The following is a 27,326-nucleotide window of genomic DNA, read 5'->3' as shown; positions in this document are numbered from 1 at the left end:
TATATTTTCACATGACAATCATCATCGAAATCGGGATTTGGAATATGTTAATACCCTATTTTGTCTTTGGTTCCCATCTCATGAATATTCATGAGTAATAAGGGTTAAGGTTTCCCCGTAAATGTTTTTAAATGTCAATATCTCTGCAACTGTGTGTCTGATTCAGTTTACACTTGGTATGGTGATGTAACTACATATGTGTTCTTTGCAACAACTTTACCTCATTAATATTTTATGATGGGTGGGGCTTCATGAGAAATTGTCAAACAGCTGTTAAACATTGTATATCAACAACCACAAGTTGAATCAATGTCAAACTTAGTAGGTAGATGCCCTGTGATGAGTGTGTTTGTTTAGGTTTCCACCATATATATTAATGAATGAATATTATTGAATGGGCAGAGCTTAACGTAAAATTTGGTTCTTGCTGGTGTGGTGATGTTGGTACAAGCACATTTTCATGGCATTTCCATCTTTATGTCATTTATATTCATCAAACTGCAAGAAACGGCTTTAAACACATGAAAAGAGCCAAATGCTTTGTAACACTACATTTATAAAATCAACCGAATTTTTTTGTGTGAATATCATGAATTTTAATTAGTGAACATAAAAGTCTTCTTTAGATATCTCTGAAATTGTATGTCTAACTTATATATGTACTTGAATATTAAAATGTAAGTACAGTTTTTTAGATACATGCTTATGAGATCGTAAAATTTTACCTCATAAATAATCATGCTGTATATGTTTCTATACGATGTCACTAAATATACTTCGACAACATGACATCTGATTCTGGCACCTTCCTTTATATGTTGCCGAATTAGTCAATAGACATTACTCTTTATTTTGATGAAAACATGAACTCATGAATATTAACATGTATGATTTACCACACTATATATGTTTCGACATCGTAAGCACTAAACGTTTTTCGTTTTCTGGTTGTAGACGTAGACGGTCATTTCATTTCAACATAGAGCAAAGTGATGAGAGCTTGTAACACATTAACTCTTAGTGTAAATCTTGGATGAACTGTGTACATACTTGAAATGGATCCACTTTAGTAAGCTCGAGAACTCCGACATTTGTTGTAGATATCAAAGTTCCTTTGTAGTAATTAGAGGTCAAATAAAAAAAAACAGTCAAACAGTAACATAAATGAGCTTTATAATACTTTTTTTTGTGAATATGCATTAATATGGTATTTCAATGGGAAGGTTAATTCTTGATATGTAGATTTCCAAGTGTGTTCCCTATGATATACCACATCATGTCATTCACTGTCTCGAAAAATTATTGCTTTATGAAACCGCTTGGTAGTGTGCAGTAGTTTGCCTGTAATCATATAGGCTGGCAACATCATACAAAAAGAGTAGCCTACTGGATGATGTGGCCAACTCATTCTCAAAAATTATGGATCACATGGATATCAGGGTTAATTGATTGTTTTTTACTTCTTTCTGTAGCTGAAGACTGTGATCTCCTTCCCCCATTTCCAAGAGGTGACATTATATATAGAACTGGAGAATCCGGTGTGGTTGCCCGCTATGCGTGTACGGAACGAGGATATCGATTGCATGGCGAGACACGGTTGACGTGTCAAAGTGACGGTACCTGGTCTGCTGACAGTCCAGTGTGTCGTGGTATGTATATATCCAGTGTGTCGTGGTATGTATATCCAGTGTGTCGTGTTATGTTTATCCAGTGTGTGGTGGTATCATATATCCAGTGTGTCGTGGTATGTATATATCCAGTGTGTCGTGGTATCAAATATCCAGTGTGTCGTGTTATGTTTATCCAGTGTGTCGTGTTATGTTTATCCAGTGTGTCGTGGTATGTTGATCCAGTGTGTCGTGGTATATTTATCCAGTGTGTCATGGTATGTTTATCCAGTGTGTCGTTCTATGTATATCCAGTGTGTCGTGTTATGTTTATCCAGTGTGTGGTGGTATCATATATCCAGTGTGTCGTGGTATGTATATATCCAGTGTGTCGTGGTATCAAATATCCAGTGTGTCGTGTTATGTTTATCCAGTGTGTCGTGGTATGTTTATCCAGTGTGTCGTGGTATGTATATCCAGTGTGCCGTGGTATCATATATCCCGTGTGTCGTGTTATGTTTATCCAGTGTGTCGTGTTATGTTTATCCAGTGTGTCGTGGTATGTTTATCCAGTGTGTCGTGGTATCATATATCCCGTGTGTCGTGTTATGTTTATCCAGTGTGTCGTGTTATGTTTATCCAGTGTGTCGTGGTATGTTTATCCAGTGTGTCGTGGTATGTTTATCCAGTGTGTCGTGGTATGTTTATCCAGTGTGTCGTGGTATGATTATCCAGTGTGTCGTGGTATGTTTATCCAGTGTGTCGTGGTATGTATATCCAGTGTGTCGTGGTATGTATATCCAGTGTGTCGTGGTATGTATATCCAGTGTGTCGTGGTATTTATATCCAGTGTGCCGTGGTGTCATATATCCCGTGTGTCGTGGTATGTTTATCCAGTGTGTCGTGGTATGTTTATCCAGTGTGTCGTGGTATGTATATCCAGTGTGTCGTGGTATGTTTATCCAGTGTGTCGTGGTATGTTTATCCAGTGTGTCGTGGTATGTATATCCAGTGTGTCGTGGTATGTTTACCCAGTGTGTCGTTGTATGTTTATCCAGTGTGTCGTGGTATGTATATATCCAGTGTGTCGTGTTATGTTTATCCAGTGTGTCGTGGTATGTTTATCCAGTGTGTCGTGGTATGTTTATCCAGTGTGTCGTGGTATGTTTATCCAGTGTGTCGTGGTATGTATATATCCAGTGTGTCGTGTTATGTTTATCCAGTGTGTCGTGGTATGTTTATCCAGTGTGTCGTGTTATGTTTATCCAGTGTGTCGTGGTATGTTTATCCAGTGTGTCGTGGTTTGTTTATCCAGTGTGTCGTGGTATGTTTATCCAGTGTGTCGTGGTATGTTTATCCAGTGTGTCGTGGTATGTTTATCCAGTGTGTCGTGGTATGTATATATCCCGTGTGTCGTGGTTTGTTTATCCAGTGTGTCGTGGTATGTTTATCCAGTGTGTCGTGGTATGTTTATCCAGTGTGTCGTGGTATGTTTATCCAGTGTGTCGTGGTATGTATATATCCAGTGTGTCGTGTTTTGTTTATCCAGTGTGTCGTGGTATGTTTATCCAGTGTGTCGTGGTATGTTTATCCAGTGTGTCGTGTTTTGTTTATCCAGTGTGTCGTGGTATGTTTATCCAGTGTGTCGTGGTATGTTTATCCAGTGTGTCGTGATATGTATATATCCCGTGTGTCGTGGTATGTTTATCCAGTGTGTCGTGGTATGTATATATCCAGTGTGTCGTGGTATGTTTATCCAGTGTGTCGTGGTATGTTTATCTAGTGTGTCGTGCTATGTTTATCCAGTGTGTCGTGGTATGTATATCCACTGTGTCGTGGTATTTATATCCAGTGTTTCGTGGTATCATATATCCAGTGTGTCGTGTTTTGTTTATCCAGTGTGTCGTGTTATGTTTATCCAGTGTGTCGTGGTATGTTTATCCAGTGTGTCGTGGTATGTTTATCCAGTGTGTCGTGGTATGTATATATCCAGTGTGTCGTGTTATGTTTATCCAGTGTGTCGTGGTATGTTTATCCAGTGTGTCGTGTTATGTTTATCCAGTGTGTCGTGGTATGTTTATCCAGTGTGTCGTGGTATGTTTATCCAGTGTGTCGTGGTATGTTTATCCAGTGTGTCGTGGTATGTTTATCCAGTGTGTCGTGGTATGTTTATCCAGTGTGTCGTGGTATGTATATATCCCGTGTGTCGTGGTTTGTTTATCCAGTGTGTCGTGGTATGTTTATCCAGTGTGTCGTGGTATGTATATCCAGTGTGTCGTGGTATGTATATCCAGTGTGTCGTGGTATGTATATCCAGTGTGTCGTGGTATTTATATCCAGTGTGCCGTGGTGTCATATATCCCGTGTGTCGTGGTATGTTTATCCAGTGTGTCGTGGTATGTTTATCCAGTGTGTCGTGGTATGTATATCCAGTGTGTCGTGGTATGTTTATCCAGTGTGTCGTGGTATGTTTATCCAGTGTGTCGTGGTATGTATATCCAGTGTGTCGTGGTATGTTTACCCAGTGTGTCGTTGTATGTTTATCCAGTGTGTCGTGGTATGTATATATCCAGTGTGTCGTGTTATGTTTATCCAGTGTGTCGTGGTATGTTTATCCAGTGTGTCGTGGTATGTTTATCCAGTGTGTCGTGGTATGTTTATCCAGTGTGTCGTGGTATGTATATATCCAGTGTGTCGTGTTATGTTTATCCAGTGTGTCGTGGTATGTTTATCCAGTGTGTCGTGTTATGTTTATCCAGTGTGTCGTGGTATGTTTATCCAGTGTGTCGTGGTTTGTTTATCCAGTGTGTCGTGGTATGTTTATCCAGTGTGTCGTGGTATGTTTATCCAGTGTGTCGTGGTATGTTTATCCAGTGTGTCGTGGTATGTATATATCCCGTGTGTCGTGGTTTGTTTATCCAGTGTGTCGTGGTATGTTTATCCAGTGTGTCGTGGTATGTTTATCCAGTGTGTCGTGGTATGTTTATCCAGTGTGTCGTGGTATGTATATATCCAGTGTGTCGTGTTTTGTTTATCCAGTGTGTCGTGGTATGTTTATCCAGTGTGTCGTGGTATGTTTATCCAGTGTGTCGTGTTTTGTTTATCCAGTGTGTCGTGGTATGTTTATCCAGTGTGTCGTGGTATGTTTATCCAGTGTGTCGTGATATGTATATATCCCGTGTGTCGTGGTATGTTTATCCAGTGTGTCGTGGTATGTATATATCCAGTGTGTCGTGGTATGTTTATCCAGTGTGTCGTGGTATGTTTATCTAGTGTGTCGTGCTATGTTTATCCAGTGTGTCGTGGTATGTATATCCACTGTGTCGTGGTATTTATATCCAGTGTTTCGTGGTATCATATATCCAGTGTGTCGTGTTTTGTTTATCCAGTGTGTCGTGTTATGTTTATCCAGTGTGTCGTGGTATGTTTATCCAGTGTGTCGTGGTATGTTTATCCAGTGTGTCGTGGTATGTATATATCCAGTGTGTCGTGTTATGTTTATCCAGTGTGTCGTGGTATGTTTATCCAGTGTGTCGTGTTATGTTTATCCAGTGTGTCGTGGTATGTTTATCCAGTGTGTCGTGGTATGTTTATCCAGTGTGTCGTGGTATGTTTATCCAGTGTGTCGTGGTATGTTTATCCAGTGTGTCGTGGTATGTTTATCCAGTGTGTCGTGGTATGTATATATCCCGTGTGTCGTGGTTTGTTTATCCAGTGTGTCGTGGTATGTTTATCCAGTGTGTCGTGGTATGTTTATCCAGTGTGTCGTGGTATGTTTATCCAGTGTGTCGTGGTATGTATATATCCAGTGTGTCGTGTTTTGTTTATCCAGTGTGTCGTGGTATGTTTATCCAGTGTGTCGTGGTATGTTTATCCAGTGTGTCGTGTTTTGTTTATCCAGTGTGTCGTGGTATGTTTATCCAGTGTGTCGTGGTATGTTTATCCAGTGTGTCGTGATATGTATATATCCCGTGTGTCGTGGTATGTTTATCCAGTGTGTCGTGGTATGTATATATCCAGTGTGTCGTGGTATGTTTATCCAGTGTGTCGTGGTATGTTTATCTAGTGTGTCGTGCTATGTTTATCTAGTGTGTCGTGGTATGTATATCCACTGTGTCGTGGTATTTATATCCAGTGTTTCGTGGTATCATATATCCAGTGTGTCGTGGTAAGTATATCCAGTGTGTCGTGGTACGTGTATCCAGTGTATCGTGGTATTTATATCCAGTGTTTTGTGGTATCATATATCCAGTGTGTCGTGGTACGTGTATCAAGTTTGTCGTGGTATGTATATCCAGTGTATCGTGGTTTGTATAACAGATAAATCTGCTTCCGGTCACTTATGTAAACATGCCATTCACTATATCCATATGTGTATATACTACGACACACTTAGTCTATTGCTGCTTTTTGGTTTAGCTACAGCTTGGACTGAGAGACCAGGCATTAACTATCATCCAGAGATTCACAAAAGTTTGTCTACAATGTCTAAAATAATGTGGAGGGCATGAATCTTTAAAAGATTACTTATTAGACTGCAGACAATATGTAGGCAATATACTTTCGCATATATATCATTCATAGGCACTAATTCATCGCAGGTGGTTTCTCTTTTCAAGTAAAGCTCTATTTGTTCATTGAGCGATCACTGTTTTGTAATGTTCCTATCAATTGAGCATTATTATAATGTACATTTATAACTTGGAACTAAATCTTTCCCTACAGCTATGTTAATATGCAAGGAGGTAGAGAAGCGAGATCACTTGATTCGGCAAAGGATAAATGGCCGTCGACGTAAGGGATTGTGGACATATGGAAGTAGACATACCTTCTCGTGTGAGGAAGGTTACATCCTAGGAAGCTCGTCCACGTCAAAAGACTCCTACTATCCATCGATTGAATGCACAATAAGTGGATGGAACGCTTCAGTTCCTATCTGCCGTGGTAATGTTAATCAAACCATGTACTTGACCAAAAAACCCTACAGCATAACCTATGTCTACTATGATAGATTCTCTGTAGGGTGGTAAGGGTGTCCGCGTACAGAGCGTGAGGCCCGGGTCCGAATCCAGGTAGAGGCTGGAAGTTTTTTCATTGTTCTTGATTTTCCAACTCATTACGATTTTCAATGATATATATATATATATGTAAATATATATATATATATATATGTGTGTGTGTGTGTGTGCGTGTGAGGGTGTGTGTGTGTGTGTGTTGATACTAGTTGAGACTAGTGGAACACTAGTAGTTGTAACTCGGAGTTTCACGCGTTTTAGCGATCGTCAGACAACTCCTGTCTGACGATCGCTAAAACGTGTGAAACTCCGAGTTACAACTACTAGTGTTCCAATAGTCTCAACTAGTATCAACATATATTCCGCTCTGTCCACTGGACATAGAGCACTCTGCGCCAAGATAGACGCTAACCAACCAACTATATATATATATATATATATATATATATATATGTATATGTTGATACTAGATGAGACTAGTGGAACACTATAGTAGTAGTCTAGTGTTCTACTACTACTAGTGTTCCACTAGTCTCATCTAGTATCAACATATATTCCGCTCTGTCCAATGGACATAGAGCACTCTGCGCCAAGATAGACGCCAACCTACTCTATATATATATATATATATATATATATATATATATATATATATATATATATATTAATATATTAATTAATATATATTAAAAAGCTTTATTTCTCGTAAAGACGAACCCATTTTTACTGCTGATATTCGTGGAATGCGCAACAATATAAAATTGTAGCATGAAAACAGTCGTTCTTGCTTGATTGGAATTCATAAGAATAACAAGCTGACCTATGGTGTCCATCTTCAAAGTCTCCTCAGATGTTCCTAGATGCCCTCCTTTACTGGAAGAAATAGAACATGGACGATCAACTGCTGAAAATCGCACATACGCACCAAAAGATATAATCAATTATTATTGCGAAGAAGGCTACAGAACAACTAGTCAATCATGGAGAGCGTGTGCCTTGAAAAATATCCGACATACGTATAGTGCAGTCTGGCTTGGAGTAACCCCTCGGTGTGAAGGTAACGGTTTTTTCTACATGAAAGATACCAAGCCAATTGGGAGTCACATTGCAAGCACTTTTCGAGTTTAATTGACCAGTTCTGGCAATATCAGTAACATATCTCAAGTTATTAAAATTGTGTGACTACATGGAATGCTTCCTAAAGTTTCTTCATCAAACGAAGGTTATTTCCATCTGATGAGAATCATATTAAAATACAAAGTAACTTACAAACATTTAATTATATGACTTTTCTTTGTAAATGAAACTTTAGTGATGATTATTATCGAATGTTACCAACATCATCATTGAATGTTGTTGTCTTAACACGATATTCAAACAGAGACAAAACAGCGTGGGCAGGTGGTGTTGGTGGCTGTTGAAATTACAACGAGATTTATATCATATTGAGGCTTTGGGTTGCTCTTATTAACTTTCTTATACATGTTTTTAGCTTCTTTAAGTTCACTGATAAAGGCAGTAATTACTAAACAATGAATTGTTGCATTTTCTGATTTGTCTGTATTCCAGAAATAACCTGTCCTACACTTAGGGGGTATATAGAAAATGGTGCAGCCTATGAGACTTCGAACATGGTTGGTGCAAACGCTACCTTCAGGTGTGATTCAGGATATGAGTTGATAGGTGACTCTCGTTTGACCTGTACAAGAACAGGACGGTGGAATGGATCAATACCAGTTTGCGATACGGGAGGTGAGTTATTGAAAGCAATATATCACGTTATTTGAAGTGATATATGCATTGAGGCCATGTCAGATGAAAAATACAGCAAAACAAATATCGTATGCATGCCTGTGTTTATAGTACGTTGATCAAAAGATACACTATACTGACTAAACAAATAATTTAAGTTGTAGATTGTAGAGCAAAACTAAAGTAAATAAATGGTTTACGTAATTTTCTGGTTAGTCAATGGAAGTATGCAACAGTTACGCACGCTGTGCAATATACTAAACTACGTTTGACAAGCAAAGCTAAATACACTGAAGTTGCTGTGTCAACCAATACAGATGGATATGTGGTTGCAACATTCGTATTTTTGTTTTTTGTTTGTTCCTTTAGAACTACTAAAACAACGGACCTTAACAATAAGTCAAGAATACCAAGGCAACAGATCTGACTCAAATAAGTTACAATTTGTATACTCCTTTCAGGTTAATTCTTCAAGTTACTACGTTAAGAGTTGAATGATTTAACCACAGGTTAAGCATATAAAGACGTAGAGGAGGCTCCTCGTAGTATTTTGCTGGCTTGTCGATATATCTATTTATTTTTGTGTTTTTACTTTAGAAAATCATTGCCCTGTTCTGGGTATACCACTGAACGGTTACAAGACTGGCGATCGGTATAACGCAAATGACGGCGTAGAATTTTATTGCAACGCAGGTTATACATTGATCGGGTCAGAGTTTAGAAGTTGTCGTCCGACCGGCATGTGGTCGGGTGAACCAGTGAAATGCATTGGTAAGTATGCGAAACGAGGGTTCATCAATGAGAATCCAGTCACTGACAGAGCGGGTGAGGGGTGCTCTTCCAACAAATGATGCCCCAGGTAGCCCCAAATTATATTTATGGTGGCGGAGGAAAATACACAGGAAACTACCCACGGTCTGATAATATCATGCTCTGGTTGTCGTGTTAGTTTCAAAGTTTTGTGTCCAACAAAAAGAGTAAACCTATACATAGTCGGTTAATGTGCGATTTACTCCCTCATCCTCTTCCCCGTCATCATCATGATCGAACATGTACATCTCGATTACGTTAGCCTAGTCATCTCTTACGGAGCAAATAACATCAACTTGGACATATTCAATTGTATAGGAGCCCCTCAAAGAATCAGAGGAGCAAATAAGAACAGAACTATATAGTAGCGTAAGAAGGTTTCCTGGCGGGGGGGGGGGGGTGGGTGCGATACAGATAACTGATGGGGTCTGGGGGTGTTTCAAAGAAAAAGGTGGCCAAAATAACGATATGGAAATTCAATTTTTAACGATTTCTTTCAAATTTCCACTACATTCTAAAAATCCAAATTTAAACTTTCGATAAAGTTATTTTGACATAGATTCTCCGGGGGGGGGGGCATCTTTTGAAAATTTTGACTTTTTCTTGACATTTCAACTTATTTCATAAATTCTCGAAATCGCGTTTTTATGTCGAAATTTGTACTGCTTCGTCTCAAATTTTTACTCCTTTCCGCTTCTTTTATTTGAAAATTCGACGTTTTTCATTCATTATTAACTGAAACTATCTTACCTCAATGTTTTCACTGTCTGCTCAAAATGAAGAAATTGTATGTCGAAAATTCGACTTTCTGTCACGAAATTTCGAGAAAAAAAATTCTACTAATGTCAACTGTCTTACTGACTGGCTTTAAATTCGTATTGGCGCCATCAGCGTTGCGTTAGTTTTCATTCTCTTGTGATGCATGTGGATATTTTTGCTGCCAAATTCTGAATTGTGAATGTGAGTCATCCAAATAACGGGTTGATCAATTGAATAGTGCGGAATTTATCAAAGTTTTCCAAGCTGTCAACATATTAATTGAATAATTAGTGACTTTGTTTAATTTTTTTTAAAGATAATCACGAATATATCCTAAAATTTCGACGGGCCTTTAAGTTTCTTATAGATAATTACTCACTAAATAGAGTATAATGAACAATTATCAATTATGCTATGATAATATTCTCTTATTAAAATTAAGAGCTTCATCAATATGATTAAAATTTCTAACATTTTTAAGAATATTATTTGGAATGTACCTGAATGTTCGCATACATAAGGGTAATAATATCGATAATGACTTTATTCATATGACTCATTGTTAACCCTTTCAAAGGCAATCAAGACTTTGACGACATCCACGAGATGTCGTTAAAGATGAGAGAAAATTTAGACTGGTTTGAAGCTAGCGCACTTTTTGAAGCTGCAGTGAGTCATGAGACTACAAACACTAATGTCCATCGAACTGCACGATTTATCCCATTGAGCCACGATACTGGGCTGGATCTTTACTTCATGTTTGACGGATCTTCAAGCATTGGCGAAGATAACTTCAATGTGGGAAAAAGGTTTGCGAAAGAACTCGTTAAAGAGGTAAGTTTTGAGAGTAGCATCCTCTGCATTAATATATATCCATTACTTTGAAGATGGAAATGTGGATCATGATTTATAGTATGGGCAGCTATGCAAGTGGGCATGCATTATCTCTTGATTCTTTGACGAAGGTAGATAGTATCCATGTGATGGTGATGGTGTGGATATGTGTGTAAACGAAACCCGAACGCTTTTTTGATATCTTGCGAAAGCAAACTCTTAGTGATCGTGTGTGTGTTTTATTGTATGTGACACATATTATGTAAATATAAAGCTTGACGTATAACATCAAAAGTTCGAGATAGAAATTCAACACTCGAAAGATATATGAACGTCGAAATTTTGACATAAAACGAACGACGAAATTCTGAGATAAAATGTCAACATTCTAAGGAGAAACGTAATAACCTAAATAATAAAAAGTTAAAACTTTGAGATGAAACGTCAAAACTGATCTTGCGTTTTTATATCGAGTAAACAGAATGAATTGTGTTTAAGGTGTAATTATCGGACTCAAACAGTGAACCACTTCCTTCTAAATAAACTTGGCGACAATCAGTCTCCCCGATACAACGGGTAGATCATAGTTCTGATGAGACTTTAGAAGTTCCCTCCAACTACTTTCTCGGAACGTCATGATTTTCCTGGCAAGTCGCAAAAGCTTCACGACGACCGTCGCTTAGACCTGGCCAAAAATATTTCCTTGGGGATCCTTAACCGCAGAACATCCACCCGCACTCTCCCTCACAGTGCCACTCCTGGCACTTGCCATACACAATACAAAGTTTATCCTGTACTTTTTGTAGATTGGTGTGACCGATAGACCAAACTCATTGAGGGTCGGAGCGTTGGTTTTCAATAGTGAGGTAGAAATTGGCTTTCATACTGTAGCATTTGATTCAACTGACGAAGTCCTTTATGCCATTGATCGTATACCATACAGAGGTAAGAGTTTCAAGCATGCCTTATATATTATCTTGTTCGGTAACAATCATTTTAAGAATGTCATTTGAATCGTGTAGCTAAGATTCCTTGAGTTCAGATGGTTACCATGGCAATGTCAGTTAGCCTCAAACATCTCTATTTATGATTTGTTCTTCTCCTTCTCCTTCTCCTTCTCCTTCTCCTTCTCCTTCTCCTTCTCCTTCTCCTTCTCCTTCTCCTTCTCCTTCTCCTTCTCCTTCTCCTTCTCCTTCTCCTTCTCCTTCTCCTTCTCCTTCTCCTTCTCCTTCTCCTTCTCCTTTTCCTTCTCCTTCTCCTTCTCCTTCTCCTTCTCCTTCTCCTTCTCCTTCTCCTTTTCCTTCTCCTCCACCGTTTTCGCTCCCATTCCCCATCTCATTTTCATTCTTATTCAGGGGGTGGAACAAATATAGCCAAAGCCTTCCAGATTTTGTCTACGGTGATGCTTCCACTGACCTCAAGGCTCAATAGAGAAAACAGTTTTAAGACAGTATTTCTTATAACTGATGGTATGTATCTAAATAACAAAGACGTTCAACTTTATTTTTGTAGCAATTGTAATGATTGAAAGGTTCAAGTTATTGTGATTAACCTATAATGTAGAACTAAGGACAAAATACAGGTGGTTCTGTAGGAAAGAGAATGTGACTGATGCCATACAAACATGGGTATGAGCTAAATGAATCCATAAAATCTCGTATTTCCTAAATTCACTGTTACATTACTGCTATCACATGTACAGACAAAGATATACATTTGTTTTTTGTGAAATAACCTTTTTCTCTAAAAGTTATCTTCTTCCCTAAAGGTTAACGTGTCGTAATAAATTTTTGATTGTGGTGGTTTCCAAAATTACTGTTTATTTCTCCTTTAACACAAACTTCATATTTGTTTAAGGTAGCAGGACTTAATATCTATCAAAAAGCACCGAATACCTTTCGAATTGACTTTGCAAACGTTAAACATATCACCATGTAATGACAGTGTCTGAAACTTAATTTCATATTTACGTTAATATTTTTTTCAACTGTTTCATATGTATCTTTTATCCCCATTACTCGTCATACATTCACACTTGTTAACAAATCTCAAGTTTGATCGACCTGTTGTCGTCAGCTGACAGTGCATTAACCTATGTATAATACACGCCAGACTCAGAGGAGGATTAAGAAAACTTGCAAAACAAAGTATATCGGCAAGCTTTATCCCAGCTGCCTTAGCTACTCGACTTAAGCAAACAACTTTGGCAACAAGCCCCTTCGGTGTAAACACCCCATTGCAATATCATGAAAATAAATTGTGAGAAAAACAATTTTGCAGCCTGAAGTATGCTAACTACAGGTTGCAATTTTGGATCCACCATTACAGTTTGAAACAAAAACTACTACAGGTTATATTCCCCTGTTGGTTTGTGGCCCTGATTCTCAACCTGGCCTAATAGTTATATGCGGTATGTTGTTTATCGCAGGATAATGCACGATCAGGGGCGGGGGGGGGGGTATAACTCAATACATGCCCTTACCGAAATCCCAGATCTGGCTCTATATCTTGTTTAATCTGCCCAGATCAAGTTTTATCTGGCCATGTAAAGCCAGATATAACTGGATATAGAGTCAATCCAGATATGCAGATAAAGTTTTATCTGGCCATATAAAGCCAGATATAACTGGATGTAGAGTCAATACAGATATGCAGATAGTTTTATCTGGCCATATAAAGCCAGATATAACTTGATGTAGAGTCAATCCAGATATGCAGATAAAGTTTTATCTGGCCATATAAAGCCAGATATAACTGGATGTAGAGTCAATACAGATATGCAGATAAAGTTTTATCTGGCCATATAAAGCCAGATATAACTGGATATAGAGTCAATCCAGATATGCATATCAATTTTTATCTGTTCAAACAAAGGCAGATATAACTTGATATAGAGTCAATCCAGATGTGTAGATAAAGTTTTATCTGGCAATTAAAGCCAGGTATAACTGGATATACATGTTAGACTGTTTGCTCTTACATAGTGTATTTTCATAGAGATTTACATTGCACTATATTGTGGTACTGTACTATGCATATATATTTCAATCGTAAATCACTTACAGTGCACACTAAGTCAAAGGAGGGGGGGGGGAATAACTATCTCTATCTGGGTTGCTAGGCAACCACAGGTTCTAAGCTAGAAACAGGATGACTCAGAGGGTTTTTAAGTGTGAAATCCCGCTTGTAAACAAAGGACATATGTGTATTGATACTCTGGGAGTGAGATAGGAAAGAGAACTCCCTTTCATGTGTACACTAGTGTACACATGGTAGGAGCAGTGAGCAAAAGGAAGTTTAAATGAAAGGATTGCTACATTAAGACAATGTGATGGAGATTCTTAAATAATAACCTATTGATGTCAGGACATTGGCAAAGGATTCTACAGTGAGCTGAACAGTCAGAAGTAAGGAAGATTTTTTTGGAACGGATGGAAACAAGGAATATATTTTGGGACTGAACTTTTATACTGGATGGAACATATATCGCCCTCCTGAAACTTATTTATTAAAGCAAATATATTAAATAAAAGAATAGCACAACGCAATTTAGTATTAACATCTACAGGACCACATAAGAATAAAGAACTCAACCTTTAAGTATTATTTTTAGGTGTACTAGCGGTACCGCGCGATATCGCGATATGCCAGTTTATTTAAGTAAGTAATATGATTTACCTGGGTCCAAAATTTGAATGTACATGTATCCAATATCATTTTGCAAATGTTTTGGTAAGGTATAGTAAAAATGTGTAATGTGCATGCACATAACATATTTCCACTATGTTCCAATCCAGTTGATTTCTGTGTTTATGTTTTGTGTGTGTCTTGCTCTCTGAATTTTCTTTATATCAACCAGATAAAGTTTTATATGGTCCAGATATGGATGCATTAAAATTTAACCAGATCAAATTTTATATGGGCCATATAAAAATTTATTTAATATCAAGTTATATCTGCCCATATTTTTATCTGGCCAGATATAAATTCCAGATCTAGAGCAGATCTGGTCCAGATTAAAATTCCAGATCTGGGCCAGATCTGGATTTTTATATCTGGGATTTCGGTAAGGGTGAGCACGGGGCGGTAGACCGAGTGCGTCTAGCAATAGCGATATAGCCTTGTATACTATCATACTTATGAAACTTTTAAGACCGTCTTAATTCCAATTCTAATTTCTACACCGTTTTGTTTGCGTGCGTGTGTCATTTGTATGTATTTGTTATAACAGGGGATGCTACTGAAGGAGGTGACCCACAAAAGTATGCCAAAGAAGTTAGGGACCAAGGTGTTACAATACATTGTATTGGAATTAGCGAGAACGCTACCAGACGGACACTCAGTGCTCTGGCAAGTGAACCTTTACGCGAACATCTTTTTTTTTTGAAAGACTACTCAACGCTTGAAGAATTCAACAAGATAATCACCAATCAAACAATCGGTAAGTATATGAATTAAGACAAATTCTTCATGAAAAGGTTTGTACTGTAATGTTCTTCCTATATGGAGTTCCTGTATAGGATTTATAGTTGTTATGAATTGTCATCAGCAGTGTATTTAACGCATACTGTAACATGCTGTAAGTTGCATTGTGCGGATCGAGGCAGTTGGAATGTCATTCTTGGCAGGCTTGGCTAAGGTAGCTATTTTTATTGCATTTCAAGCTAATGTGTTTATGTTCTTGCTTGCTTGTGTTTGGAAAATAAGAATTCTAATAAACGTGTGCAGTACGAAAATCAATTTTAAAATAAAGTTTTGTATCTAAGTACTAAGCAACATGTCACTGATGTTCAAACAAGCAGGCTGTATAGCCGGTAACCGTGAGAAACGATGAAAGCAATTGAAGTATAGGTTGGACCGGTAAATTTGAGTAAGGTTAGGTGACTTTGGACCGTGTCAGTTACACGTGAATGTTTGAACTTATCAATCTTGGGGCTGGTAGGGAAGTTACACAAGAAGACTGAAAAAATACAAACACTGTTCTCTGGTTATAATAATGCATCTTTATGATGTTAACTCGGCTCCACTGACCTGTATCAAATAGTTTTGGAGTAGAAAAGATTACATGAAAATAAAGGTAAAACGAACTCACAGATAATTGGCTCCCGGGAGACTCCTTCCTAGCTGATCCTTATCTCCCCAAAAGCCAAAGAACATTAAACAGATGCGACTCAAATGCACATGCGCATGCACAAATCAAAAGGTAGACCGCCCTAGTATAGTTAAAATATTAAAAAAAAGATTACCTTCCGCTTCCAGAAAGTTAACGTCGACGATCTATTAGTCCCACTCAAATGTTGTACAGTCACATTCCATATTATACAAATCTGAGTTTTTCTTCTCTGGGTTTTAACTGAATGATAAAGAAGAAGCCTAACATTATGTCCTCCGTCGAAAAAAATTAAACAGAAAATGATGTGAAGATGTTGCTCTCATTTTAAACGACTTTATCGAACATTTAATGTACGAAAGAATAAGTTGTCTGTTTCCTCCGTAAAAGAATAATAAAGAGGTAACTCTACTCCTCTATCCTCCTCTCTCCACCTCCTCTCTGCACCTCTACCTCCACCTTCCACCTCTCTCCACCTCTCTCCACCTCTCTCCACCTCTCTCTCCTCGACCTTTCTCCCTCTTTCTATCTATATCTCATGTGTTGTCCTCTTCTACCAAATCTCTCCCTCTCTCGACGACCTTCTACCTCTCCTTTATTTAGATATCTCCGACGCCCTCTCGCCTCTCCCTATCTTATGTGTAGAGTTCATTATTCTCTTTCACCTATCCCATAAATTCCTTTCCTCCACACCAAGTGCCCAAATAAGGCTACCCTCACGAAAAACAAATGAACAAACATTATTAATTAAGAATAAAACATAAATACATTCTTCTCCACTCTTCTGGAAATTAAGTTAGTAATTTCGTGACTTTTACTGACTGTTACTTTCTATCTGTTTTATAAGAACGACTAAAACCAACCTGGCATAAGGCATCACATCGGAGAAACCGCTCAACAGGCGGCCGATACAAAACAAACAAAGTATTTGAGTTTCATTAACCAAGTTACAATAATTGATAGGGGAAATTTAAACAAAGAGCGTTAGTGAGTGCGGAATAAGAAACAGAATGAAAATAAAGACGGAATAACACAAGTAAAATATAAAGCAATTCTAACCAGTAGACACCCTGGTTACAGCTGTATGTATAGACTTAGGTACAAAATATATCAAGGGGCGCTAAACTTTCTGTTAGAAAAAGTTTGCTACTCCGTCTGCCAGAAAAATAATATCGCTTTACAACTTGAGGGACTCGAAAATGATTTTCTTTTCACCAGCTGATCGTCGGACCGGGTCGATATCAATATCTTTGTCATGCATTGTCATGCTAGGAAGTTCACGACGACGTACCATGCTTAGTGTACTTTTGAATCCAAATGGCTGCAAAGGGTTTGAATGCATGAACAATAAAGATTGATCTAATAAGATGAAATTAGAATTAACATTGTGATAGGTGTATTTCGTTACACTTGCAACACTTCCGCATGCAATATTCCGTTCATTCATCCAAAATGTGATTTAATTTTCAGATTACAGTGAGTGCGGCGTTTCCCCCCGAAGAATATCAAGGAGAGATAGCGTAGAAGATACACGTGCCAAATTGGGTGACTGGCCATGGCAAATTTACATTGATATATACGTAAGTGTGTCAATTGTATGAAAAGCATACTGCCTTTATAGTTTTATATATATATTTCTTTGTCACTTTTGTTCATTGATTTCTCTTCTGTGTTTGGTTATTGCCATAGAAAGGCAAGTACCATTGGCAGTCAACGTGTGTATGTGTGTGACGCCTAGCTTGTAAACACGATATCGCAAAAGATAATCAACCTCTGCTAATCTCATATTTGACATGTGGCTTCCCCATAATTAGTATAAGAACGATAATATTTTGGATGGTCAAAGATCATTTGGGGTTAGAAGAGGACAAAATGTGAAAATCTCATATTTCCTGTGGCTTCCCCATAATTAGTACAAGAATCTTATTGGTTTTGGTTTATTTCAATTGTCATTATAAGGTCACACTCTGTAAAGCCTTTTAAATAAAACTTTGTAAACATGATATCCCAAATGTCTTATAGTGAGTACAAGAACCCTATTATTTGGGGGGGGGGGATGTAAAAGGTCAAATGAGTTCAGCAGAGGTCCAAATGTCAAGATATCAAATCCTTTTTATCTTGAGAAATTTTACTTTAAAATAAATTTATATATGCATTGTAGATTACCCACATGAAATAAGTAAATTTGCTGCACAATTTGATTAAGGTGAAATCTCATTAATGGTTTGCAAAAGTCAAACCATACGACATTTCTACAGGTCAGGTCTCAATGAAGATGTGAAACTTATGCTGATTTGACTTCCCGTTATGTAGTAGAACCTTCTTGCTGTTTTAGGTGGAGGTCTATGCTCTACCTAGGCACATAGCAAAATAAGTAATTCACATTATGTGAAGTGGCAGGATTCCAACCTTCGACTGACTTAAGACTTTGAACAGTTTCCATTACTTTTGCTCTTACTCTTACGTCCATCAAATCATATGATTAAGTTTAGACTTCCCTGTGTTTATACGCATTTACCTAACAAGTATTTTTAAATTTCTTTCCCGGAGTTTATACTCTATTCAACTTAAATATTCACGGGACTACCTATGATGGATGAGTTGCTCCCTTAATATTGCTTTAATCATCTTTAACATGTTTTTAATAGGTCTTTTCAAGAGTTTATGCTCTACTAAACTAACCTATTTATGGTACTACCTCTGATGGATGAGTTGCTCACATAATATTGCTTGTATCAGATGTTACAAGTAGTTTTAAAGTTCTTTCCAGAGTTTATGCTCTACTAAACTATCCTATTCATGGTACTACCTATGATGGATGAGTTGCTCCCATAATATTGCTTGTATCAGCTGTTACAAGTAGTTTTAAAGTTCTTTCCAGAGTTTATGCTCTACTAAACTAACCTATTCATTGTACTACCTATGATGGATGAGTTGCTCCCATAATATTGCTTGTATCAGCTTGTTACCTCTTGACTTTAAGAAGTGGTTAATCGCCATCTATGTATACCCCATATTTTTTCTTTTTTCCACTTGCATTGTATTTTTTCTGTCAAAACACTCCTTGTCCTGTCTGGTGACAAATTCTATATACTACTATGTAAGCACTGCCTCTGTTTATATTAATACTGAAGTATGAACTGCAGCTAGGGTTAGCTTGCTACTCTTGCGCTGCATTTTTAAAGGGAAGTAACCGATAGGGAGGGGGGTCCCTCTGGTTTTACCTCGTGATATCAGTCAATTGTCTTAATTGACAATTTGTACTTTATATACAAATTAAAAATCCTGAATCCAAATTAAACAGATAAATTTACACAGTCAATGAAAATTTCTTGGAAACGTAAAATGCTCAAGTCATTTACAAAGGATATTTCGCTCAACTTGTAACAGAAAGTGGAATTTCTATTGAAGAATTGATGCGTTGGGAATTCAGTTATTTATTTTACAGTTGAAAAAAATACATACAGTAAGAAAAAGTTATCGGTTTCTTTATTTCATATAAAAATTCAAACTTTACATATTCCAAATGAAAGTCAAAGTTGTATCTCAGACATGTTGCAGAAATAACTTGCCAAAATTATCTGAGTAACTGGACAGGACCAAAATAGATGTTTGAGGGTCTCATCCTCAGAATTACAAAACGCAGAATATTATCAGAAAGGCTTTCAATAGGCCTTACATTGGCTTTCCACCCTCTGGGACTGCCGCTCAAAATTCCATTATAAAAAGTCAAACGGGAAATTATTTGTAATATCAAACTTCGTGGTGAATGCAGTATTGTATATAAGGCATTACTATTAAATACATCAATTACAAAATAAGCTTTCTTCGACATCAAAATATTCGAGTAAAATTAATGTTATCGTTATTAATTTTATATGTGAATTGTTAACAACATATCGATTAAAATAATGATCTGGTTGGCCAAGCACTACATACCACACAAATAAAGGTGTTTGAAATGTCAATATCATTTTACAGAAAGAATGCTTAGAATGCTTTATATATCATTATATTGTTTTGAGTTGAACAACATTAAACACAATTTCTGACAGAACAACATCTGTGGGGGAACGCTTATTGAGGCAAACTGGATTTTGACGGCAGCAAGTTGTCTCCATGGTAATGTCACTTTCGTAGCTTATGCAGGTGAGTGCTCGCACCTGCACCGCTAGTCGGTGAAAAACATTCAGTTTGGGGTGGGGTTGGGGACTGGGTAATTTTAACATTCAGTCTATGAAGAATTAGACAAATCCTTCTGCCCCAGGTCGCCCTCCAGGGCGGGTTCAGAAGTCTATTTATTACCACAAACTTGCGTTTTTGTCTAATCACAGATGTTAATTATCTATAGTTTTATCTTTTTTTCTGGGAATATTCAATTGTGCATGAATGTGCTGAAAGTCATTAAATCGGACTGTTTCTCTGATAATACATAGAAAACAAACACAACACTAGTAAAGCTTGTTTTTGACAAATATCTTTGATGCACTCCGAAAGATATATCTCGTGATCTGATGTATTGCATTCAATATCTTCAAGTTGAGTATTTTGGCGCTTAGTAATACTTCAGTCATCATATTTAGCATGAATACCGACAGGGATTTGCGGAGAAGCATACATCTTTTATCAAGTATCTTTTCGTTTATTTGATTGACTTCTTATTCCCTTCAATACCCTATAGGCATTGTTAATAGATTCGATGGGCAACGGAAGAAATTACAAGTCAACCAGACCATTCTGCATCCCGACTACGATAATGTCACGAAGAGTCATGACATAGCATTGATTCAACTCAGAAAACCTGTTCAACTGAGTTTTCATATTAGAAAGGCTTGTCTGCCAGATCCCGCAAAAGGTGAGACCAAGCGCCCTATATATATATATATATATATATATATATATATATATATATATATATATATATATATATATATATATATATATATATATATATATATATATATATATATATATATATATATATATATATATATATATATATATATATATATATATATATATATATATATATGTGTGTGTGTGTGTGTGTGTGCGTGCGTGTGTGTGTGCGTGTGTGTGTGTGTGTATACGAAACCGGTCGTGAAGTGGAATGTTTCTGGTTTGTTATTCTTTATTGATTTACTATATATCTGTCAAACCACTTGGTACACATTCAATTTTTATTTACTGCTGGTTATGACGTAAAGACCACTACAGCTATATCGGCAGTCCATGGTGCTGCAAATCTCTTCCGAAATTTGGGTATATGACCACTATGACGTCATCACACCAGAGGCACATCGATCATCATACATCCAGCAATGTTGTCCTACATGAGCCTCACAACTGAAGTGGAGTTTGCTACACCCTTTTTCAGACCTTTGACATTTTACATTATTTAAACTTTCATTGCAATGGTTACTGCTACCTTGAGTATGACATTTTCAGCTATTTTGTCGTTTTGGCATGTCCATATTAGCCAAAGGAAGTCTTAGTATTCTTTTAATATAAATTGCATGCAGTGTATTATTTTATCATCTTCAGTCAAGGCAGCAATTTCCTCTATGACTTTCGACAAGTGTTAGCGACACAGTGTCGACCACTTTCTTGTTTTTATACTCGCGAAGTTTGATCTTTGACCTCCATTGACCATGTGCTATTGGCTTTTAATAATGCACTGGAAACTTCACCTTAAAAGAGTTTGATATCACACATGGATTTGTGGGTTTCGGCCATGTTATCAGTTTAGTATGTGCGACATGGCCAAACGCTGTTATTTAGTTAGTTAGTCAAAATTTACCTTTAACCTCGAACCTTAAACCGTATGACACCATAGCTCGCGTTGACAATCCATCTAAAGGCCATCAAATACATAGCCAAATTGGGATCCTTCGCTCATATAGAGAGGGTTTTCATGACACACTTTTCCTTCACACAATGGAACACTCAAACATAATGTTTTGAAACCCCCCCCCCCCCACTTCATAAGCTATTCAAAATCATTTCATCGTGTTACTATGTCACACTGCCCTCAACCAACAACATTTCAGTTTAGTACCAAATGGGTGTGGAGTAGGGCATGCATTTTATGTACAAATTTCTAGAACATAACATAGAATGTCATAGATATTGGTTTGATGGCACGCCTGTGTAGCAGCCTCGCTAGTATAGTTCTCGTAAGAACGATAATTGGAGTGAATCGAAAAGGAATAGTTTCCTTATTAAGTACAGAAATGATTTGTGTAAAAATCACATTGATGTGATTACATACATTTTGTGTTTCATATTTATGAATTATATTAACATTTTTTCAATATTTACAGGTCTCCTCAATTTAATTCGAGATATCTGCAATTAATTTCAGATATCTCGAATTAAACTGAAGATATCTCTAACTATTTCGGATATCATCAATTCAATTTGAGATATCAGAAATCGCATTTTCGATTTCTTGAATTTGATTTAAGATATCTCAAATTGATTTTTAACTATCAAGGAATAAATTAAGAATATTAAAAGGAAACATTACTTAAGATATGTGGAATTGAATTCGAGATATCCAAAATTGAATTCGAGATATCAAGAAATGAATGCGAGATATCCAAACTTTAATTAAATCTTCGATATCTCTAATTGTATTCCCAATATCTCTAATTCAAGTTTGGATATCTCGAATTCGAATTCTTGATATCTCGAAGTCAATTTGGATATCTCAAATATGTTTTAATGATTGATATCTGCAAAGGAATAAGAAATATCTGGAAATGAATTAGAGATATCTGTTATTATTGAATAAAAGTTAAAATGGCGTTCCACACGCTCAGCTGGGGATTTCCGATCACACCCATAATTGGTGCCCCTACGGAGACTCTCTGAGCAGGAACATCAACTTCTACCATGGCAACCTTTGCTATGGCAACTGAAATAGACAAAATATAGGCCCCAATGACAAACCGACTACAATATATCTCATCCCCGCTGTAAGAACGATGAAAATAAACTGAACGTAGCTGCTATAAACTTGGATGTGTTAACACAGCCTTGCTTTAATTTACAACGTTGTCTCAGTCACACTTTGATCATTATATTAACCAACAGAGAACCGGTTGCTCACTGTTGGTGCTGCAGTTGTGACAGGATGGGGACACAACGGAGTAGTTCCAGCCAAAGCGAATGTTCCCAAAATACCACAACGCGACCTTCATGAACTAATCTTGAAACTTCGCACGAGAGATGAATGTGAAGCAAGTCTGGTTGGAAACGATGAAGAAGACTGGTTTGATGAAACTATGACGTGTGCTGGGTACCTCGGTCGAGAAGTAGGACCCTGCTCTGGAGATTCGGGAGGACCTTTAGTGAAGTATGCTAAAAGAGGGACATCGCGCCGTTGGACTGTCATTGGAGTTACCAGTTGGGGTATTGGATGTGCTTTGCAAACTGAGTTAGATTTCTTCGCAAATGTCCCACACTTTGTTCCTTGGATTAATGAAAATATCAACCCGGAAGCAGCGCGGTTGAGGCGGAACACATAAATTAGATACAGACGTGGCCCCGGTAACGGTTAATAGACAGAGACAAATATATCGATAGTGAACACTTCCCATAACAGGACTTTAAAAATACTGACTTTTGATATAGTTTCTTTGGTTTTAATTTGAATGTTGATGCATCTCTCATAATTTGTAAAGAAATGTCATTAGTAGCCGATAGTTATTGTAACATAATGTTGTCAGATAAGCCACGAAAAGATTCACTTTAAACAGCAGAAGAATAATAATATAAAAAAAGTGAACCAATGAATGTTTAGATTAAAATGAGAGGATATCGTACAAATGTGCTAGACAAAACGTGATGAAATGTTTTACAAGTGACCTTAAGAATAAAGACTAGCACAATTGATGCTTTAAGTTAAACGACATTAGTAGAAGTGTTTCTACCGATTACATCCAGCCCCAATAGCATCGCATGAACCAACACAGATACAAACCCGACGTCCCTTTTGCTTAGTGATGATAGCGTTCTTCAGTGATATTATCAGTGCGTTTTTGTGGTTTGCCATTTCTTTACTTCCTAATTAACAATAATAAGGACAAAACAAAACGGTGAGAGAAATAGCTTCCACAGATGAGAACAACAAGTAGAATTAAAATCCATGGGGCTAATTATTATAAGTATTTCTGAAGGATGCAAAGTCAATTAATTTTTCCACATATTTTTAACATCGATGCAAGAAATAACGGCACATATCCACAGTAAATCTCCTCTCTGGAAAAAAAGGAAACCTATTCCAGCAGTATAAAGGATCACTGCATGCACAATCACATATTTTAATATGTTACAGGCTATATGTACACATATATGGTACACTGCCGATCTTTTACACAAAGGATACTATAATAAGGAATAAGAGCACACTTACCAGTATATATATATATATATATATATATATATATATATAAATATATATATAGAGAGCACAAGAGCACACTTACCAGTATATATATATATATATATATATATATATATATATATATATATATATATATATATATATATATATATATATATATATACATATATATATATATATATATATATATATATATATATATATATATATACATATATATATATATATATATATATATATATATATATATATATATATATATATATATATATATATATATATATATATATATATATATATATATATATATATGATGTTAAAACACAGACCTCCGCCCCAGACTTCCGCGACAATCTCAACAAAACTGAGAGACAGGCCATTCATGAACTCCGGAAGCGCGATGACATTGTCATCAAGCCAGCCGACAAGGGTTCTGCAATTGTCGCTATGGGCAAACAATTCTACAGAGAGGAAGCCAACAGACTACTCGGCAACCCTCAACACTACAAACTCCTAGATTCTGATCCTACTCAATAAATCACACAAAACGTGAAAAGAGTCATCCAAAAGATAGTCTATAACGGTTCCATTGACCGCAAGTTAGGCCAAAACCTCCTGGAAAACGAGCCTGGTCGCTTTTATTTTCTGCCTAAAATTCACAAAGAAGGCAATCCCGGGAGGCCCATAATATCGGGTAATGGTACAGCGACTGAAAAAATGTCCAAATTCGTGGATCTCCTCATCCAACCTCTTGTTTCGGCCCTACCGTCCTATGTGCAGGACACTACGGATTTCATCCGGAAAATTGGGGAAATAAAAAATCTTCCCTTATTAACTCTGCTAGTTACCTTGGATGTGTCTTCGTAATACACAAATATCCCTAACGAAGAGGGCATTTCGGCCTGCACAAAAGCATTCAAACCGAAACGTATAAAAAAACCCACGAAGAAAGAATTGGCCGAATTAATGCAACTTATCTTGACCAACAATAATCTGGTATATGGCAACAAACACTACCTCCAAATTCATGGCACCGCTACGGGTACCAAAATGGCACCGTCTTTTGCCAACATCTTTATGGGAAACCTCGAGAAAGAATTTCTATCTCGACAAAACTTGAAACCACACACGTGGTTACGTTACATTGACGATATCTTTATGATATGGACCCATGGTGAGGCAAATCTAAAACTCTTCATTGATGACATAAACTCGTTTCATCACACTATCAAATTCACTGCTGATTTTTATGGACATGGCGTTCACTTTCTGGACACCACCGTGACCCTACAAAATGGTTCACTCAAAACAGACTTGTTCAATAAACCCACGAACAAGCACAACTACCTCTTACCAAGCAGTTGCCATCCACGTCACTGTACCAAAAATATTCCGTACAGCCAAGCGTTGCGCATTCGACGCATTTGCTCCTCTGAAGTCGATTTTGATTCACGCACTAAAGAACTGTCACAACACCTCCTAAACAGACAGTATTTTCAGGACTATTGAAAATGCCATCAAAAAGGCTTAAAGCAAACCCCGTACCGAAACATTGACGTACAAAAACTCGTCAAACTAGTTCCAAAAGGGTACCATTGGTTACTGAATACCACCCTGGTCTCCCACCACTGGCCAATATCATTCAGAAGAATTTTCACCTACTTCAAGGCACCGAACGCCTGGTATCAGTTTTCCCAGAATTACCTGTCATCGCTTTTAAAAGACCCAGCAACCTACGGGATATCTTAATTCGGGCATCCTTTCGGGATGACACCCCATTAGGGGAAAGCAAAACAGAAACTACAGGATCATCGCCCTGTACACAAAATTGCAAAACGTGCTTACTTGTCGATTCGACCGGGGCCTTTCAGAGCAACCAAACCAAACGCACGTTCCAAATTCGGCACAAAATTAACTGCCTATCCAAAAATGTCATTTACCTCATCTACTGCAATATTTGTAACTTACAATACATTGAAGAGTCTAAAAAACACTCTCAGAATGAGAATGACACAACATAGATCGGCGATCAAAACAAAAAAGATTTACCAACCTGCTGCAAATCACTTCAATCTCCAAAATCATTCAATTGAGAATTTGCGTGTTATTGCCATTGACCAGAACGATTCTTGGACAGATAAATCTAGGAAAGCGAAAGAAAATTTCTGGGAACTAAACCTAAAGACCACGGCACCATTCGGTTTAAACATCAGAAACGATTTGCCGTCCAAGATAAACCAAAACAATTCCTTTACAATTACGACGGAATCGGATTAAAATAATCCTACGCGGATTAAAATAATCCGAATTTCTAAAACTTCCGCTCAATTCAGCAGAAATCTGTATGTCGCTTTGCTTTACAACCATGCCGACATCTTCTCCATAAAATAGTTTCAATTCCTGCTACTCCTTGTCACTTTCGGTGATCATGCACTGAAGAAGAGCTAGTTTTGCTCGAAAGCTCTGCAAAAACCAAACATTGGCTGTTGTACTTCCAATCACTTACCTAATTCAATTATTGTATCTCACTCGAGATCCAACCTTTCTCTAAATGCAGCATAGTTGTTTAACAGTTTTCCGTTATTCCTATATATATATATATATATATATATATATATATATATATATATATTATATATATAGATATATATATATATATATATATATATATATATATATATATATATATATATATATATATATATATATATATATATATATATATAAATATATATATATATATATATTTATATATATATATATATATATATATATATATATATATATATATATATATATATATATAGATAGATATATATATATATATAAATATATATATATATATATATATATATATATATATATAGATATATATATATATATATATATATATATAAATGAAAATCGTTATGAGTTGGAAATCAAGAACAGTGAAAAAACATTCAGCCTATATATATATATATATATATATATATATATATATACATACATATATATACATACATATATATATATATATATATATATAT

At 36.7% G+C, this 27,326-nt stretch overlaps 1 protein-coding gene and 1 long non-coding RNA gene across 3 annotated transcripts in view; both read left to right on the top strand.

Annotated features, from left to right (window-relative positions):
- The window catches only part of LOC139964112 (complement factor B-like), a 32,990-nt gene extending 8,861 nt beyond the window's left edge, over nt 1-24,129 (top strand). The window contains exons 4-16 of one of the 2 annotated variants that reach the window (XM_071965468.1): nt 1,473-1,649; nt 6,333-6,551; nt 7,464-7,679; nt 8,192-8,374; nt 8,972-9,145; nt 10,521-10,777; nt 11,584-11,722; nt 12,133-12,246; nt 15,009-15,218; nt 17,358-17,467; nt 19,943-20,036; nt 20,569-20,742; nt 22,986-24,129. In XM_071965468.1, coding sequence (XP_071821569.1) covers nt 1,473-1,649; nt 6,333-6,551; nt 7,464-7,679; nt 8,192-8,374; nt 8,972-9,145; nt 10,521-10,777; nt 11,584-11,722; nt 12,133-12,246; nt 15,009-15,218; nt 17,358-17,467; nt 19,943-20,036; nt 20,569-20,742; nt 22,986-23,419 — 2,501 coding nt within the window. In that variant the 3' untranslated portion in view covers nt 23,420-24,129. The remainder of the gene's footprint in view (nt 1-1,472; nt 1,650-6,332; nt 6,552-7,463; nt 7,680-8,191; nt 8,375-8,971; nt 9,146-10,520; nt 10,778-11,583; nt 11,723-12,132; nt 12,247-15,008; nt 15,219-17,357; nt 17,468-19,942; nt 20,037-20,568; nt 20,743-22,985) is intronic. The other variant, XM_071965469.1, reaches the window with a different exon arrangement.
- Nucleotides 1-27,326, top strand: part of LOC139964125 (uncharacterized) — a 60,261-nt gene that overhangs the window by 31,950 nt on the left and 985 nt on the right. The window lies entirely within an intron of this gene.

This window comes from Apostichopus japonicus, chromosome 22 (assembly GCF_037975245.1).
Source record: "Apostichopus japonicus isolate 1M-3 chromosome 22, ASM3797524v1, whole genome shotgun sequence".
NCBI lineage: Eukaryota > Metazoa > Echinodermata > Holothuroidea > Aspidochirotida > Stichopodidae > Apostichopus > Apostichopus japonicus.
The sequence above is the reverse complement of the archived record's forward strand: the minus strand, read 5'-3'. Positions and strand labels throughout refer to the sequence as shown.